Source organism: Camelus dromedarius, chromosome 28, assembly GCF_036321535.1.
Source record: "Camelus dromedarius isolate mCamDro1 chromosome 28, mCamDro1.pat, whole genome shotgun sequence".
Classification (NCBI taxonomy): domain Eukaryota; kingdom Metazoa; phylum Chordata; class Mammalia; order Artiodactyla; family Camelidae; genus Camelus; species Camelus dromedarius.
Genome location: NC_087463.1, coordinates 8,457,977 through 8,476,848, shown reverse-complemented (window position 1 = coordinate 8,476,848; position 18,872 = coordinate 8,457,977). Strand labels below are relative to the sequence as shown.

The following is an 18,872-nucleotide window of genomic DNA, read 5'->3' as shown; positions in this document are numbered from 1 at the left end:
GTGTTTTCTATATTCCAGATACCAGTCCTTTCCCCTCATCAATTCCACATGCTTTCCAGATTAACTTTAACAGTTTGTACATGGCCCTGTGTGAACAACAGACATCTGATCAAGCAACTCTCCTTTTGTATACATTGCTCCATCAGAACAGTAATATTAGAACATACGTGTTGGCTCGCACAGATATGGAAAATCTTGTAAGTAGCATACTAAACATGGTTTCTTTATTTTATAATATTCTGAAGAGTATTTTATTTTCCCAAGAGGCTTTGTGTTTGACAGGTTGCAGAGGTGATGGTCGAGAGATTGATGGGGAGATGCCACCAGACAGAGGCAGAGGTGTAGTTTCACAGTGTAGGAGACAGTGCGCGTAGAGATGGTGTCACAGAGCAGAGCGGGGGAACACAGCAGCACGACAGGCTTCCCTGTCCTTTTAGTCCTTAAAAGCCACCCACTGCCCATGATTCAGCCTGGACCAAGTCCTGCAAGAAGCACTGGCTGCCAATCTCAGGAAAATTTTCATACCCTCTTGATTCCTTTCTGCTGCCAAGTGCCCGCCCACCATGTTCAAGTAGCTTGTCACAGTTGCAGCATATTCCTGAGGAGCGTGACTAGAAGGAAGGGTGATTTTTCAACTCAGTTTCCCAAGTGTCCAATCCCTTCAACGGGCTTAGACTTTAAGGCTGTCTGAATTCAATTCCTGGAGTGTTACAGTTATTTTAAGATACCACTGCCAGACATCACATAAATGCACTTTATCCTTCACTGTGTGAGTGAAACTAGTTCCATATTTTTGCTCGTAGATAAAAACACCTGTGGGCAATCATTGATTTCCATTATAACTAATGTGTAAACAAAAATGTTTCTATGAAAAGTAAGCTACTTCAGTAAGGTGTTAATATTATACTTGAAACATATAATATATAGATACATTGGCCTATTCATGCATTAATAAAACTCTGAACATCTCTAAACTAGCCAGCAGCTTGCTGGTGGCATCAGGAATGTCCCTGCTGCATCAGTTTTTACAGGGTGATAGATAGAATTCACCAGGAATTTGGTGGCCATTTTTTCAGCATTAAAGATGAAAATAATGAAAAAAAAAAGATGAAAATAATGAGTAAACATGGAATATTAGAATTTATTTGAAGAGCATATTCCATGTCAAAGTGACACTAAAAAAAATGTGATGTGGGAAAAAACATTGGCTTAAATAGCAAAATTGAGTGTAACAGTGTACTGCTTATTATGTGACTAAAAGCTTGTAAAGGAAGGCTTGTTTATGGTAAGGATGTTGGTACATAAGATCGTGCAGAAGAACAGTCTGTATATGATGACTTAACAGGGAAAAGTTAAAAGATTTTATTTTGGGATTCTTTCTGTGGGAAGGGGTGCGGCGGGGTTTGTATATTTGTTTTGTTTTTAATTTCTTGCATAGGTTACTTTTATATGTCTTAACTGATGTCCTTCCATGTCCTTGTCTTTCTTCTATGGTTTGTTGAGGCAATGATTAAAAAATAAGTTACTGGTTGGAAATTTACTGTGCTGATTTTGTAGTTGTTAACAGTAGTTTTATTCCACAATCTTTGCTGTTAAACAGATGGTGTTTGACGTAATTACAGTGTTTCTAAGAGTGCTTCATCGTGTAGGTTCCTGCCAGGCTGGAGGCCCACTTGCCTCTATTCAGTGTCAGGTATTGACCATGAATAAGCCTAAATGGTCTCTGTAAACCCAGGCTTACCGTGGCAGCAGATCTTCACAGAGGGGGATGATTTTCTCTGCTGGTACCTTAGCTATACATATGGAAAGTACTTCTCAGTCACAGACTGGTTTGTGTGGGGATTTTTCCCTCTAAAGAAATATCCAACTATGAAATTAAAGCAAAGGGTACGTAATAAAACACAGAGGTTTAAAACATTGGTTTTATAATAAAGTGAAATAGTAAATTAAAATTTTTATTTGCTAGGTTTTACCAATTCTTGAGATTCTGTATCATGTGGAAGAAAGAAATTCACACCATGTGTATATGGCTCTTATAATATTGTTGATCCTCACAGAAGATGATGGCTTCAACAGATCCATTCACGAAGTGGTAAGTTGCCTTTACTGTGGTGAGAGTTTCCGAGCTGTAGAACAGAGATGTCACTCCGTAAGGTTTGCTACCCTTAGTGCCCTTCCTTCTCTTCCCTCTGGTAGTTGTTTCTGCAGGGACCTGACTTAGAGATGGTGTGTCTGTCTTCAGATTTATGAAGTGGTGCTTTGTTTTTTTTTTTCCCTGAATGACTATGAGCTATTATAAAAACTGAAAGTGGTTTCCGTAGTGATTGATAGAAACGTTTTTAACTGCACTGAGTTCATTTTTCCTCTCCATTTCCACTTTTTAGTTGTGGCAGAAATTGTCGAGCAGGTTTGCTCCTTTTTATATAAAATGAGTGAGAGAATAGGGAATAAAGAGAAGACTGAAAAATTATTTATATTTTAAAAAATAATGTAAGTCAGCTGTTTACATTTCAGTCCTGTTGGTGAGTTCCATTCCCAAACTGATTTTATCTTCCTCTTTGGTATTTTCTTTGTATCAAGTAACACATGCACATAGTTTTAAAACTTACATAGAAGTACTAGCTTTTAATGAAAAATAGCAAGGCCCCATGTCTGCCCCATCCCTGATTTGCACTCCCCAAAGACAAATGCTTTCAGCTCTGTCCATGTTTATAAATAACATACCTATATTGTTATTTCTTAATTTTCAGATTTAGATATATTAACTGTTCTCTTCCTAAGCTGAAATGTAAGTCATTAGCTCTCCTTCCTGCTCATCTTGCATGTTTCCTCTGAAATTCCCAGATCCCTTTCCAATATGTAGACTTTTTCCTCCTTTCATCTTAACATTTTTGGTTAACTCAGCTTTTACATTATTATGATTTTGTTAACTTATTCTTAGCTCAGATGGGGTGTGTGATAATTGCATTTCCTTTCTTGTACATGTTTTAAATTTTCTCTAGCACATCATTGCCCTGTTTTATATTCATGTACCAATCACTAATGCAACTTGCAATGCTTCAACAGAACCGAGAATCCCCTCTAAAGCTATTAAAACTTATAGCATATTTTCTCCATCTCATTTTTTTCTTTGGCTCCAGTCTTAGTCCGCATTGGGGCTTTCCTCAGATGTGTGGTGATTCTTGCTTATTTGTTTGTATTTAGGAGCACACACTAAAATGTTGATTGGAAATTCTGTGTGTGGGCAGGACTTAATCAATATAATGTGCTCTACATAGTCTTATTTCTCTGGGCATCCTACTCTCTGTAGGCCTTTTCTTTTGGGGTGATCAGTTTCTCAGAAAGGATTCTTCCAGTCTAGCGTGGGGGTTTGGTGGGGGACAGGGCTAAGGGTTTCACTGTTCCTTGGATACAAACACTTTCTTTTCTTCTTGTCTTCAATAGGGCTTTCGAGTCATCTTTACTCTTCTCTACTGTTTCATTGAAACTATTTTTGCCTTTTGTATAGTGTGACCATCATTCAACCAAGGTTTAGGGAATCTTGACACTGTAGAAAGAGGATAAAATAGAAATTTTTTGATTCTTGTGTTTAGTAAACTGCCATGAGAGAAAACATTTGCACCAACATAGTTTAAAAAAAAAATTGTATTTCTTCTGATAAAGAATTTAAAAAATGTGATTTTTTAAAAACATTTTAAAATTGAAATATAAACTAGAAAGTGCACAAATTTGAAAGGTACAATTTATGAGTTTCTGCATATATGTATGTGTATATACCAGTGTTACTACCACCCACGTCAAGTTGTTGAACATTTCTGGCATAATAGAAGACTTATTCTTGTCAATACCTCACACCAACCAGAGTTTTGCCTTATTCTTGTCAATACCTCACACCAGCCAGAGTTAACTACTATTCTGACTTCACTCCTAATAGAAAAGTTTTGTCTCTCCTTGAATTACAGCTGTTGCTAGGGGGAAATAAGTAGAGTACGTGGGATCACTCTGCATTTTTCTTAAAATACAATTAGTTTAACATAAAAATATAATTTAAAACAATGGGGATAAATTTGGAAAAATACTTCATGAAAGAAGATATGAAAAGTACACAGGAAAAGTACGTGAGAAATACATCGCTGGGTATTAGGAAATGAAATTAGTGTGTTCTCTTTTATTTTGTCTTTTTTCACTCAACATAGTATTGCTGAAATTCACTCATGTTAAACTCCATCAGTAGTTCTTTTCTATCGCTAGGTGCTATTCCATTTTATGACTATGCTACAGTATGTTTATTCATTCTCTTCTTGGTGGATATTTGTTTTTTTTTTCTGCGTTGGGGCTGTTTTTGCTAAAGCCGCTGTGTGCATTTTTGAACATCTATTTTGATGGACATATGCACTCATCTTTTTGGGCATATACCTACAAATAGAAGTTTTGGGTTGTAAGACAGGTGTGTGTGTGTTTAGTTTTAAGAAATATGGGTAAAATTGAAGCTGTATATACTCCACAAATCAGCATTTCACTCCAAGGTTGTCTAGGAAGACTCTTGCACATTTACATAGAGAGGACATGCTTACTGATGGTCATGTACAGCACTGTTTATAATACTGAAAATGTTTAGAACCTGCAAAATAAAACAGGATGCTGGCTATGTCAGAGTAAGAAGGGAGAATGAAAATGGGGAGGGGTACACAGTGAGGTGTCCCCAAGCTCTGTGATATTCCATTCACTTAAACAGGAGCAAAAACAAAAGTACAAGTCATCACACAAAACTTTGAAGCATATCTGACAAAAATGTTAAGATTTGACAAAATTCCAAGGTGGCTATACTTTTTATTATGTTGTTTTCTGTACTTTTGTATTACTGTACTTGGTAATGAAGTAATTTTAAGTTTAGCACAGGATTTTGCATTAAAATTAAACTTTACTGACTGCCAAAACAGGGATGGTAACTTTGGGAAGGCATTAGGTTCAGTTCATATTCAAGTAGGTTCCATGAGGATTTCAGGATATTCTAGATGACATGTCTAATTCAAGTATTTAAACAAATTGGTTTTTTCCTCTGGAGTCTGACTTTCTTGTTGATCTGTTTATTTTTGTCCTTTTCCTTTCCATATGTAATAGTAAAAATGAGTAAGTCAAATATTTCTACAGAGTTCTCTACATGGCATCATCCGCCATGGACCTAGTTGTCCGTGAAATACATTCCGGTATCTCATTTTGGTTAGAGTTTTCGTTACCTAATGTCTGGTGATATTGTCAATAAACATATTAAAAAGTGTTTTAAAAACTTAGTAATAAGGGAGTTGCAAATTAAAACCACAAGGAGGTACCAGTGTACTCCTACCTGGGTGAATAAAATCAGTAAGGATGATGACACCTTAACTTGGCTAGGGTGTGGAACTGCGTGTAGGGTTTTAAACTGTTACAAGTCCTTTGGTAAACTCATTGTCATTTCTGCCCAATTTGGGCACATGTATATCCCAACACCTTAAGTTTTACTAGCTATCTATACGACATACACGTGCATATGTACCAAGATACACGCAAAGGTTATGTTACAGCAAAGTATCTTGATTATGTTGATGAGTCTTAGGATACTGGTTTCATTAAAAAATGTAGAAAAATTCCATAGTACATAAAGCACTTGGGTACCATGCAAATGTAATGGCTGATTATATATAATTGGAGACAGTGATTGATCTGGCAGAGTAACTCCTGCAAACCAGATTGAACATGAGAAATAAAGTAAAATAATAAACAAGCTGATAAATTTGAAATTTCTTATCTACTAAAATAATTAAAAGTATCTTTGATGTTGAATATGTATGTTCAACATTTCCTTAATTGATAAATTTTCACATTAAACCTAAATACTGTAATGTGTAAAATCATTACCTGCCTCAATTTCTATTTTTAATAAGAAAAAAATCACTTCTTGTATATCAGTATCATTCTACTGGTCTACCACATTGCTGTGGTCTTATCAAATTCTCAGTTCACAGTGATGAATTCACTGAATTATTCTAAATCACTCATACTTATCTGGCATCATTACCATCAGCAGCAATAGTCTATTATAGGGGTTCAGCAGAGTATGTCCTGCAGGGCAGCTGCTTGTTTTTGTAAATAAAGTTTTATTTCAAAGCAGCCACACCTGTTTGTTTACGTGCTCTTCACAGCTGTTCCCACATTACAACAGTAGAGTCAAATCATGGTGACAGAGACTATATGGCCTGCAAGCCTGAAGTATTTAATTAGTCTTATAAGAGAAATTGCCAACTCTAAAGAATATCAAAAAGGCAACTGCATAAAGTAGATGTTACCCTTAATCTGACGGAGAGGAGGAGAAAGGAATTTAGGAAGCTTCCACATACCCACCCAAAGTTGAGATCTCGATCTCTGAGGACCCGGTTGTCCCAGAAATATGCCAGTAGTGAAGAAACTTGTCAGAGACTATGGGCCTTTTATGGTTATCCTTGGAACTGTCATGGCGCCTGTGGGCATGTTATTCACCATGCTAATATGTTACGATGGGCTAGTATAATGAAGTTCAAGGTCTTCTAGAAGTCAGATCTCCTGCCATCTTAAGCCTCAAGGCCTACTGGGGGTTGAATCTTCCACCATTTTGGTGTTAATTGCTGTGTCATTCCTTGAATGACTGTGCCCTGCCCCCTTCCTTCCTGTCTCATTATGATTGACTACATGGAAAATTCAAGACTCTAATATTAGAACTATTAGGAAAATTGAGCAGATTTTCTGGATCAAAGAGGAATATACAAAATAACTACTATTTCTGCATATCAGTAACTTAAGAAATGTGATATAGAGGTACTTCTTACAATCGCAATGAAACTACAGTGGAACCCAGCAATCAATCTAAAAGAAGTACAGTATTAATAATATAAATTACCTAAATGAAAGATATTAAATATGATTTAATAAATGGAGAGAGATACCATGTTCACAGATGGGAAGACTCAGTGTCATAAAGTTGTTAATTTTGCCTCCAGACTCATCACTATGTTCATCTGATCAAAATCTCAACAGTGTTTTGTGAGACTTGAGAAGCTAATCCCAGGAATCTGGGAAAAGCAAAAAGCCTAGAAAGTTTTTGAAGCAATTCATTGTGGAGTTACTTGGCCTACCAGACACACTAGTTATAAAACTTTATTACGTAAGACTGTTTTATTAACATGGAAATAGAAAATAGGTAAATGCAAAAGAATTTAGTTAACCTGATTGACTGGTCAGCATTTTTGAAGAAAGTTCCTCAGGATCATGCTAATTAAGATAACTGTGAAATATTTTGTACTCCTCAGATTGGCAAAAATTACATCTCTTATATCAGGTGAGAATATAGAGAAAGAGACATGCTGGTAGTGACAGCATAAATGGTAGAACCAGTCTGAGAATTTGGCCTCTCACATTCCTCAGATTACCTTCAGAAGTAGATACTCTGCCTCCCAGCACATCCATTTCCTGGTTGAGTCCTAGGAAGAACTTTTTCATAGATTCATAGGATCACATTTGAAGGAATGTTCACTGTAGTATTGTCTGTAGTGTTTAGAAATCACAAATAGCCGGTAACATAAATGAAATATACTGCAGAACAGCTACAGTGAATAAAATAGATACATATTGGGAACATGTATATGTACTGATAAAATAAGTACATGTGTGTCAATAATAATAAATTACATATGTATTAGTAATAATAAAAATTAAAATATGTATTGATAATAAATGATACATGTATTGATAATAATACACAATAAAATATTTTGATAATAATAAATTCAAAAATATTCCTGGTAATGAAGTCCCCAAATGAGTAGTAGAGTGGTTACTTGAGGTGAGGCAGTGGGATGGGGGAGGAGTGGCGAGAGGGCTCTAGGTGCTGCAGAAGCAGACATGTTCACGTTTGCTAAGACTGGATGCTGGCTACAGCGGTGGTGTGCTCTCTCCACCAGGCTCTCCAATCAGATTTTCTCCGACGACAGAAATCTCCTGTAGCTGCACTCGCTGTCTGATATGGTAGCACTTGAAATGTGGCTAGTGTGACTGAGGAACTGGATTTTTAATCTTACTGAATTTTAATTTTAATTTAAATCCCCACTTGTGGCTAGTGTGACTGTTGGACACTGGTGCCCTGTGCTTTTTTAGTTAATAGAGGACCAAATGCACGTATTTTTTTAGAAGGAGTTGTTCAGTGGCTTAGTGATTCTGCTTCCTGACAGACTGTTGTAGATGTGCTTATGAAGTCGTAAGTGCCACCAGCTGGGTAGCTTAAAGCAGGTATTTTACAGATATTTTTGTTTTCAAAATCTGTTTGATTCTTGACTTTAGGTAATTAATGTCCGAATATTAAGAGTATGGAGAGCGAGGACTCCCCGGTTTCTGAGTTTAATATGGTAAGATCTTGGATAGAGAGGGCAAGGATCTGTGTTGTAACATTACCTTTAGTTGGGAGAAAACTGGGAATAACCTAAATTTCCGTAATAGAGGAATGGATAAAAAAATGTGGCCTATTGGCCTACAATACAGTGCTTGGGTGGAATGAAGTAGAGACGATTTTCAACTGTTTAACTGGTATGGCACCAAAGTCACCCAGTAAGAATGGCTGTTGACCAGAGTCCTCTGTTCTCTGCTGTGCGTTAATTGCCAAACCATGAGGAGGTCCCCAGGGAGTTGCTTGGGGCAGCAGCTATTTACTAACTAACTAGTATAGAAGTAGTTCATTAAAAAAAAAAAGACTACTATCAGACTGGCAAATGTGGTGAATATTAATTCTTCTTACATGTATCAATATAGAGGAGTTGCAAAAACATCTTGAGTAAACAAATTAAGATGCGAACAATGATTTAAGTGTATCAGTTTACTAGTGCTGCCCTAATAAACTGGGTAGCTTAAAACAACAGAAACGGATTGTTGCCATTCTGGAAACTGTAAATCCAGAGGCAAGGCATTTGCGGGGCATGCTCTCTCTGAAGGATCTAGAGGGGTGATTCCTAGCCTCTTCCTTGCCTCTGGTCCTCAGTCCTTGGCTTTCTTTGGTTTGAAAGCTGCATCCAACCTCTGCGTCTGTCATCACATGGCCTTTCCTCCTGTGCTTGTTTGTCTTTCCTCTTCTCTGATAAGGGCACCAGTCATACAGGATTTGGAGCCACCCTAATCCAGTATGATTTCATCTTAACTTGTTTGTATCTACAAAGAACCTATTTCCAAAAGAGGTCACATTCACAGATTTTGGGTGGCATGACTTTTGGAGGACACTATTCAACCCAGTACATTATGGTACTGTTAGAAAACAGTAGAAAGCTAGAAAACATATAGGGGAACGCTTGCTTTTCGGTTTGTGTGTGTGTGTGTGTGTGTGTGTGTACATATAAAGTATTTGAAATGAACTAACCTCAAGATAATGGTTGTTCCTTTTGGGGGGAATAAAATGAGATTTATATCTTAAAAAACAAAACGTTAACAGTAACGTTAAGTTTTAAATGTTTAAAATGTTAATGTCAATTGTGGGAGTTTATTACTCTTTGTGCTTTTCTGTATATATTTAATTTTTTAAAGAGTTGATATTATATATTACTATATAATATTCTAGCCTGTATAACATATGGAAGAGATCTATATTCAATAAAATCAAATAATATGGGGGAGAAAAGCTGAACAAAAGACCTAGAACCACTAATAATTCTTACATACTTTTTGAGGAGGAAGACATTTTCAGATCCTCAGGGTTTCCTTCTACATGTTATTTGAGTTACTTTAGCATTAAACAATAAATATATATGCTGTGTAATCCAGTAACAGTCTACAGCTATTAAACTGTGTGGACATTGAATGCAAGAGATGAGGAATTATAAGACACAAATAAAAAGGTCAAGAACTACAGCCAGGTTACCAAGAAAATTTTCTGTATGCTGCCTATTAATGCATTAATGTCCCATGGGAAGCTCTGTGAGGTTTGTAACTAGTTATTTTTAATTTTTCTTAAATACGTCCAGAATTTTTAGACAATGACTTATTTTTCACAGGAAGGAAAGACAGACCTTTATGTAAGTTTTAAATTGGATTTCTAATTTTCATAGTAACATAAGTTTACTGTGTGGATACTCATTAAATGTTTGTTGAATGACAGATGCGTAAGACCACTTTTATTCAAAACACTTCTTTCATCCAGTTATATAATTGACATACCCAAGAAAGTGTTAAGAACCAGTGACCCCCGGTTTCGAATAAGAGTGGCTTACGATAATTTCTTTCTAAATACAGGAGCCAAGAGAGAGGAGAAACCACACTCTACTCAAGCATATGACCTTTTAAAAGACAGAGACTCCTCTCACTAGTAAAGTTGCCTAATGAGTATCCTGGGTTAGCATTCCCGTGGAGACTTAAAGCAGTGGTTTTTAAGGTTTTTGGTCTTTACACTTAAAAATAATTGAGGACACCAAATAGCGTCTTTATATGGATTACTGTTCTCTTCATTAATCATGTTGGAAATTAAAACTGACATTTTAAAAATATTTAATCAGTTTATTTAGAAATAATTATTATAATAAACCCACTACATGTTAGCATCAGTGATGTATTTTTATGAAAGTAACTATTTTCCACAAACAAAAATTCAGCAAGAAGAGTGGCATTGTTTCACAGTTTTGCAAATCTCTTTAATGAACTGCCTTAACAGAAGGCAGATTCTCACGTCTCCTTCTGTATTAAATTTGCTATTAGACGTGTTATGTAGCCTTTGGCATTTGGAACTATACACTCGGGAGACAATGAGAGTGGAAAGTATTGTCTTGGTATTATCGTGAAAATAGTTTTGACCGTAAGAATGCTCCAGAAATGTCTCAGGGACCCCTAGAAGTCCCAGCACCACATTCCGAGAACTGCTGCCTTAGAGAGTCTGTCGAAGGGCCTGAGCGCTGCGTCATTCCCTCATAAGGATTCAAACTGGCACAACTAATGGTTTTTAATATTTTCACCTTCTGTGGTTTGTTTTATATGTTTTAGTTGATTGAGGTCATTAATACTCATGAATAAGTGGAAATGCTTAAAATTTTGCTTTTTTTTTCACTTCACAAACCACTCAGCTACCATGCAGTGGGCTGTACATGCCAGCCTCTGAGTGGAGTCTGCTGAACGGGCCAGGGTGGGGTTATTTTACGTCAAGGATGTTAGGTGACAAGGGTCTCTTGCCAAAGTGCTGAACTGAGTAAAAATCTGTTTTGGAGGCACTGATGGACACTTACATGAAGTTGAAGACAGTATTTCTTTGCTTGTTTATTTTTATCTCTTTCCATGCCACCTTCTCAATTTTTAATATTTTTTGGAATTTGGGGGGAGGCAGACTTGGCAGAGAAATATCTATTTTATTAGTCTTTTAGAAGAACTGAGATTGCTAGATTTTCAGATACTAATATACATAAAATAAACAACAGGTTTATACTGTATAGCACAGGGAACTATATTCAGTCAGTGTCTTGTAGTAACCTATGGTGAAAAAGAATATGAAAGCGAATATATGTATGTTCCTGTATGACTGAAGTATTGAGAAATTCTGTACACCAGAAACTGACACAACCTTGTAAACTGACTATACTTCAGTTAAAAAAAAAAGAAAGAACTTCCAAGGTCAACTATATTATTCAGATTTAATTATATTGGCCTGATTTCATGGATTATGATTGTGGGGTTTAGTTTGTTTGTTTTTGTTTTTGTTTAGTTGTTGTTTACTAGTCCATATTTCCCTTCTCTTGAAACTTTCTGGCTGTTGCTGTTTTGTTGTTGTCATTGTGATGGTGAGGAAGGGCAGCCAAGCACTTACATGTGTAGCTGTTTGGTTTTCCTCCCAGAGATAGTGCGTGGGTGGTTCAGGATGAGTCTTCGTCTACTTGAAAGTCTTTACTTTTCTGTTTTCTTGTGTGATCGTTTCCATAGAGGTAGAATTCTAGAATTAATATTCCTCAAGCATCTGTAGATGTTATTCTGTTGTCCTTCAGACATGTAGTGTTTGAAGATGAAAAATCCAGCATTAGTTTACTTTTCTTTCTTTTGGTGCAACAGCTCTGCTTTTTTTTTGTCTGATATGCCATACCTTTTCAGATAGAACTCCTTTTTGTCTGCTGATGATAGCAGCCTCTGTTTTCCAGACCTGTTGTTTTCTTTTATATTTAAGAAGGAAAGAGGAGTGAGTACATCAGCACAGTTTTGCTCTCTCACACTGGAATTCTCACAGCTTACTTACTGTTTAACTCACCTTCAGAGCAAAGCCATGGCGTATCAGAAATTGTAGACATGGATAATCCCTTTTTCCCTCAAGCAATCATATTCACTTAAACTTTTCTTCCCCCGTTACAGATATTAAAAAATATTACTTGGTATTCAGAACGGGTTTTAACTGAAATTTCACTGGGGAGCCTCCTGATACTGGTTGTAATAAGAACCATTCAGTACAACATGACCAGGACAAGAGTAAGTATTCCACAGCTGTTTTTCTACCTTTGTACAGATGGTACAATTAAGGCTGTAGTTTAAAACAGTCTCAATGTTTTGAGTGCTAACATTCTCATGGAAAGTGGTGGAAAAATATAGATGGTCATATGGTCACTGTATTATGATCCTAAGGTAATGTGTCTAGTGTTTATTTCTTAATATTTAGTAGGTTGTCTGATCAGAGATATGTCACACGTAATCGAGTATGAGCAGTGGAGCGCATTTAGGTAGCAGATGCTGCGTGTCTCTTCTGGGCTGATAAAACTCGTTCACCTTTTAAAAGCAGCAAAAACAAACTTTAAGAAGATAGCAGCACAGGAAGATATGAATTCAGATGGGAAAGAAAGGTAAAAGAGAATACTTTAGAGAGTAAAAGGAAAATCTCAACCGGATTGTGTTTGCTGTACCTGGGAGCACATTTTGGTTCCGGTCAATAGAGAAGCAGTATACAGACTCCACAGCTCAGAGAAATGGTCCAGTTTATTGCTCTGTTTTCACTTATTCCCCTCTGAGGCTGACGTAGGTACATGTCCACAGTCTTCTATCTAAAACTCTAGGAGCCATGTGTGTTTCAGAACGGAGAATTTTTTGATTTTCGAAAGATAGTTATAGTCCGTGTGCTGTGTGACCATCAGGTTCTGGAGCAGCACACTGAAACCGAGCATTAATATTTCTGCAGCAAGAGATTTCCGTCTCCCCCAGGGTGGGGTTAATGAAGACCATAAGTAGTACCTTCATCTTTTGTGCCAGATGTTGCTTCCAAATTAGTGGTGAAAGTACTGAAATTTCAGTGCTTTATGGATTTTGGAATTAGAGGAAATGAATTGTGGCCCTGAGCTATCTAATATCAATGACAGTTGAGTTTGCATTTGCTTCCAGCTGAGAATATCGAGAAGACTTGACGTGTGTTTCACACTTGCTCTTTTCTGACAGGACAAGTACCTGCACACAAATTGTTTGGCAGCCTTAGCAAATATGTCGGCACAGTTTCGTTCTCTCCATCAGTATGCCGCCCAGAGGATCATCAGGTAAATATGAGCTTTAAAAGGAATGCTGATTTTTGCCCCTTCTGGCTGCCCTGTTGAAAAGGAGACTATGCTGGTCCCTTTCTAAATGCTGTCTGTGAGGCATATCACATTTTCCTACTTAATTTTTATCACCTTGTTTGGTCAAAAGTACCTTGTTCTGCTTTGTTTCTAACCCAGACTTTTCTAAGTTAATTGCATTTGCTTTCAGCCTTTTTATAAAATCTAGTTTTATGCTTTGCGTGTCAGCTTTTTACAGAGGAGCAGGTGCACTGCTTAGTGATGTAAACTAAATCTTGATTAACGTATTTCCTGAGCATTTTATTGAGCATCACTCTACCCTTTTAAAAAGCAGTCTTCTGTCTCTTTTAGAGAATTCTCTTCATAGCATTTAACCAGTAAGTTATTAGAGTTATTAGTTTCCTATTGCTGCTATAACAAATTACCACAAATTAGTGGCTTAAAAGAACACAAACTGATTATGTAATTCTATAGTTAGAAGCTCAGCAGGGGTCTCTCAGGCTAGAATCAAGATGTCAGCAGAGCTGCTTTCCTTTCTGCAGGCTCTTGAGGAGAATCTGTTTCCTTGCCTTTTCTGGCTGCTAGAAGGTGCCTGCATTCCTTGGCTCATAGCCCTTTCCTCTGTTTTCAAAACCAGCAACGGTAGGTTGTTGAGTCCTCCTCACATCTCATCACTCTGACCTCCTCTTCCACTTTGAGTACCCTTGTGATTGCCTTCGTCCTACCTGAATAATCCAGGATAATCTACCTATCTCAGGGTCCTTAGCTGAGTCACAACTGCACAGTCCCTTTTGCCGTGGAAGGTAACATATTCATAGGTCCATGGATGTTAGCGTGTGGACATTTGGGGGGAGCCATTATTCTGCCTGTCACAACATCACTAGAAACCCCTGTCCATTCTCTAACTCTGTGCAAAAGATGTGCTCTGTAAGGTTAAGAAAGTTAATTAACAAATGATGAATATCATTTGCACAGATTTTAACAAATGTGGGTACTTTTTGGTCTTCAGCTGGATGCCCAGTATTGTCCAAGCAACTCTCAAGTAGAACATTTGTTACGTAAGTCAGTGATGTTAGATCCTTTCCTTTAATTCTTGCTTTTGGGGTGCTGCAGTTCTGACGGTTAGTTTTTTTGTGTTCCAGTCATTGGTGATTATCACAAGTCCCTATCACTTTATGACTCTGATCTCACTTTCCATCTTTTGGTTGGAGACATTTATTGACCTGGGCTCATTTTTATCAGTTGGAATTAACTTATGTTCTTAGTCTGTTTATCCTCAGAATTCAGCACAGGATATTTTCCTTTGACTCACTATTTGACCTAATAGTACATTATTTTGATTTTTTTTTTTTTTTTGATTTGTACTTGAGAGATTGTCCAGTTGGCTGACTTTGGACCAATGCTAACTTCATGATTTAAAGTCAACATAGCATGTGCTCATACCTCAGATTCTTCTGGATGTTCTGAAGAGCCTTTCACTTCTAAAAATTAACCTTTGTCATCATACTTTATTTCAGCATGACAGGTTCAGTGATACCTGTGCTGCTTTGTGATCTGTTTTTCTTTGTGTGTATGTGGAGTTTTACAGTGGTTTTACAGAGGTTTCATTACAGGATTTTCTTCAACTGATACATGAACATTTGGCCTGTTCAATATGAAAATGCCAGATGAACTGGTTCAGAATTTAACTTCTGCTCAAATAAGCAAGATTAAATAAAAATTTTCTAGATGTAAAAGAGTTGGAAAAAATGCAAATAAAGCTCTGTGCCCAATTTTCTGTGATAACTAAAGTAGAAAATCAATAGTCTTTGGAGAAATAAGAAATGTAATTTAGATTTATGATTTGGGAATATTTAGATCAAGTTTATCATCATTTAGGAGTAGTGCTTTACTTCATTTTAATGGAGATTTATTTAGTATTTAGTGAGGAACTTCCTTAAGCAATGCAAGGAATACCAGAATTAGTTATAAAAATTCCTGCCCTTAAGTACTTTGTAATTCAGAGATAAGATGAGGACCAACATATGTTGTATCTAGCAGAATGTAGTAAATATTAGAATGAAAGAAAAATTCCTGCGGTGAGGGTGAGTAGTTGGTACCGGGAGTGGTGAGGTCACATCTCATTGAGGAGTCAGGCAAGGTGACTAGAGGGATGGCTCTGCATACTCACCTGTTAGGGAGAAGCATCAACCACACAAACCAAAACAAAGCAGAGGGGATGTGCTGAGAGCATGGTGTGTATTTAGAAAATAACCAGTCCATGCAGTTGGCATGCTGTGGGCCTGTACAGAGGTTATAGGAGAGAAGCTTGTAAGAGCCAGCAGGGACCTTCTTGTGGAAGGGCTTAAATATTAGATCCACAGTTTAGGGTAATAGAAGGAATAGAAAGAAAAAAAAGTTCTCCTCTTTTATAACAACAAAAAAGAAAATGTGAATGAATGAGTTGTAAATGGATTTTAAAAGAAGTACTTTAATGTAAATGTCTGGAGTTGTGAGTTTCAGCAGATGATGTTGGTCTGTTTGTCACACTGAGGGGCACGCTGTTCTAAAGTTCCCAATTGCTGCCAGTGCTTCTGGCCCCAGGGTCACAGTTGAGTAGCCAGTGTGGACCAGAGCATCCCCATTGATGATCCAAGAGGGAGCGTGACGGAAATGCAGATTGTTGGCCCAGCTTCAGATCTGCTGAGTTAGAATCTCCCATTTTAACAAGATCCCCAGATGATTTGTTCATACATTAAAGTTTGGAAAGTACTATGAGTTTGGACCTGGAAATCAAGATTTATTCCATTAGAAAACATTTGTGTTGAATTGGAAGTGGGGGCCAGCTTTTTTGTGTCTTGAGGAAACTCATTTTCTACTAAATTCTAGTGTTTAGGGTATAAAATTGTAAAGTATAATAAAGAACGCGTAACAAAAACCTGTTTAGATACACAGAAGATTTCTTACAGGAGTACAACTCAAGATTCACCAGATGCTTCAGTAACTCTTTCAAGTGAGAAGTAATTAGTTTTCATATACACATTTTCTCAATCCTTTTTTAGGAAGAGACTACACAACTTTGTGTCCATCATTTATAAAACGTAGAGGAGCCAGTGTTTCATGTGATCTTCAACAAAATGCAAAACAGAATAACATGTTTCATTGCTGTGAAAGTAGGGTGTGAATGAAGCTTTAGAAAGTCTTAACCGGACGTAAATGTATGGAATGATTTCATACGGTGTCTAGGCTCTTGTTTCATGTTTAATGACACTGTGTCTTCCACAAATTCTGCAAAAATCCAAACATACATGATTTGGGTTTTGCTTAACTGTGACTATTTTTGGATATGTTATAAGCATGGATATTTGATATGATCATTGTTTGGGATTATAGGGTTATTAATTCAGTTAAAGCATTTGTATAGGGTGGATTATATACAAGGGATTATTGTGGGTTACAAAGATGTCATCACTTACTTCCTCCCCTTAAAACTTTTCCTATTGCCTTTCACGCCCCAACTCCCACCATCCCCCCTCACTGGTTCCTCCCCCTGGCTCCTCCTTCACCTTTGGCTTAACAGATACGCCTGCTTTTCTCCAGTATTTCATTCTAGATTGATTTCTTCTTTTCTCTTTTCTTCTTTTCCTTGGGAGTTCACATCTATGCCTGTGACTTCACCTACTATGTGCTGTTATACTGAAAACCATCCAGTCTACATTTATAATCCCAGTCTTTCTCTCTGTTCCTGAGGCTGGCAGTTCAGTGTTGTGGTTAAGAGACCCTGAGTTTAGGTTCCCAGCTTCAAAATTTACTAGCTATGGAATCTTGGAGAAGTTACCTAGCTTCTCTGTGCAGCAGTTTCCTTGTCTGTAAGATGAGGTGGCAGTAGTTGCTGTCTCCATGAATAGGGTGAGAATTAAATGAGTTACATTTGTAAAGGGCCTGGCACATAATATTCATGATAAAAGTATTGGCCACTTGAACCCTAACTCTGCTAACCTCACTACCTGGATAATCCCACACTTAACCTCAGACTTTTATTTTTAAAACTGAACTCATTTAAACTTCTCTTCCTGTTAAATTCCCCCTCCACAGCCACCTAAATTGCCAAGCCAGAAACCCACAAGTAATTCTGTACTATTTCTCCCTTCCCCTCAAATGCTGTATCTTCTTGGGTCCTAGAGTTCTGTCTAACTACCATTGTGACTTGCTTCATACCTGCTTTTCTGTCTCCACTACTACTGCCTTGGTTGACGTGTTCATCATCTTCACCCAGGACTGTGTCGTTAGTCAGCCTCGTCCTTTTGCCCCGCTACCTGCCCCTCTACAGGCCACCTCTGCACTGCTCCATTCATATGAAAAGCAAAGCTGATCATTTTTGTGTTGCTTCCTATGCTTAAAATCATTACATGACTTCCTGTTGCCAGCAGGTTAAAATTCAACCTCTTTCAAGTGGCTCTCAAACATGGTTGCTTTTGCCCCCAGGGGACATCTAGCAATGTCTGGAGTCAAGTGGGGTTTTTTTTTTTTCCTCCTTTTTTTGGTTTTTGTTTCTGTTTGTTTTTTGGGTTTGTTTGGTTGGCACAACTGGGGAGGAGGTTGCTACTGATATCTAGTGGGTAGTGTCCAGGGATATTGCTAAATATCCTGTAATACACAGGACAACAAAGAATTATCCAGCCCAGAACGTCAGCAGTGCTGAAGCTGAGGCCTTGTCTGACATGATCTGGGCCCTGCACTTTGCGCTTAATCATCTGTCACTAACTGACACTTACTGCTCTGTCCTTACTGAGTCTTTATAGTTCCCTGTCTTCCGTAGCTGCACCCCTGTGTCCAGATAAATGTGGTCTGGAACTAGAAAAAGCTGAGGCAGTTCCTGCTATTACCTCTTTCTGTAGGTTCTTTTCTACCAGCTTCCCACCCCTCTATTCTGTTTTATCTTGAACCAGCAGTGCCTCGCTCCCCCATACAACCCCTAGGCCTTTTTGTCTTTAGACCCAGCTGCTGGCACAGTTGCTTCGTATTTCCCTGTTCAGATTAGAAGGAGAACCCAACTGGTCCTGTTCATCTCTTTGTAGCAGTCCATGAGTCACACTGTCAGTTTCTGGCCCAGAGGTGAGTTTCTGGGTAGGAGCAGGGGGGAAAGGCCAGGGAAGGAGAAAGTCCATGTTAGAAAATACAGCTTCTCTCAGAGGTGGTCTTGGGGAGAGAGAACGTCTGAGCCTTGACCTGGCCGGTGTAGGGGCTCCTGACGCCCTGGCCTGGCCTGGAGCTGCGAGTCTTGTTGCTTAAGCAGAGTGGTAATTACTGGAGATAAAAGATTTGTCTATGTTTCTTTGTATCCCT

At 37.8% G+C, this 18,872-nt stretch overlaps 1 protein-coding gene across 7 annotated transcripts in view; it reads left to right on the top strand.

The window, feature by feature from the left end:
* The window catches only part of DYM (dymeclin), a 309,224-nt gene that overhangs the window by 113,000 nt on the left and 177,352 nt on the right, over window positions 1–18,872 (top strand). For all 7 annotated transcript variants that reach the window (XM_031441938.2, XM_031441942.2, XM_031441940.2 and 4 more), the window contains 4 exons: window positions 19–197; window positions 1,967–2,092; window positions 12,367–12,480; window positions 13,435–13,529. In XM_031441938.2, coding sequence (XP_031297798.1) covers window positions 19–197; window positions 1,967–2,092; window positions 12,367–12,480; window positions 13,435–13,529 — 514 coding nt within the window. The remainder of the gene's footprint in view (window positions 1–18; window positions 198–1,966; window positions 2,093–12,366; window positions 12,481–13,434; window positions 13,530–18,872) is intronic.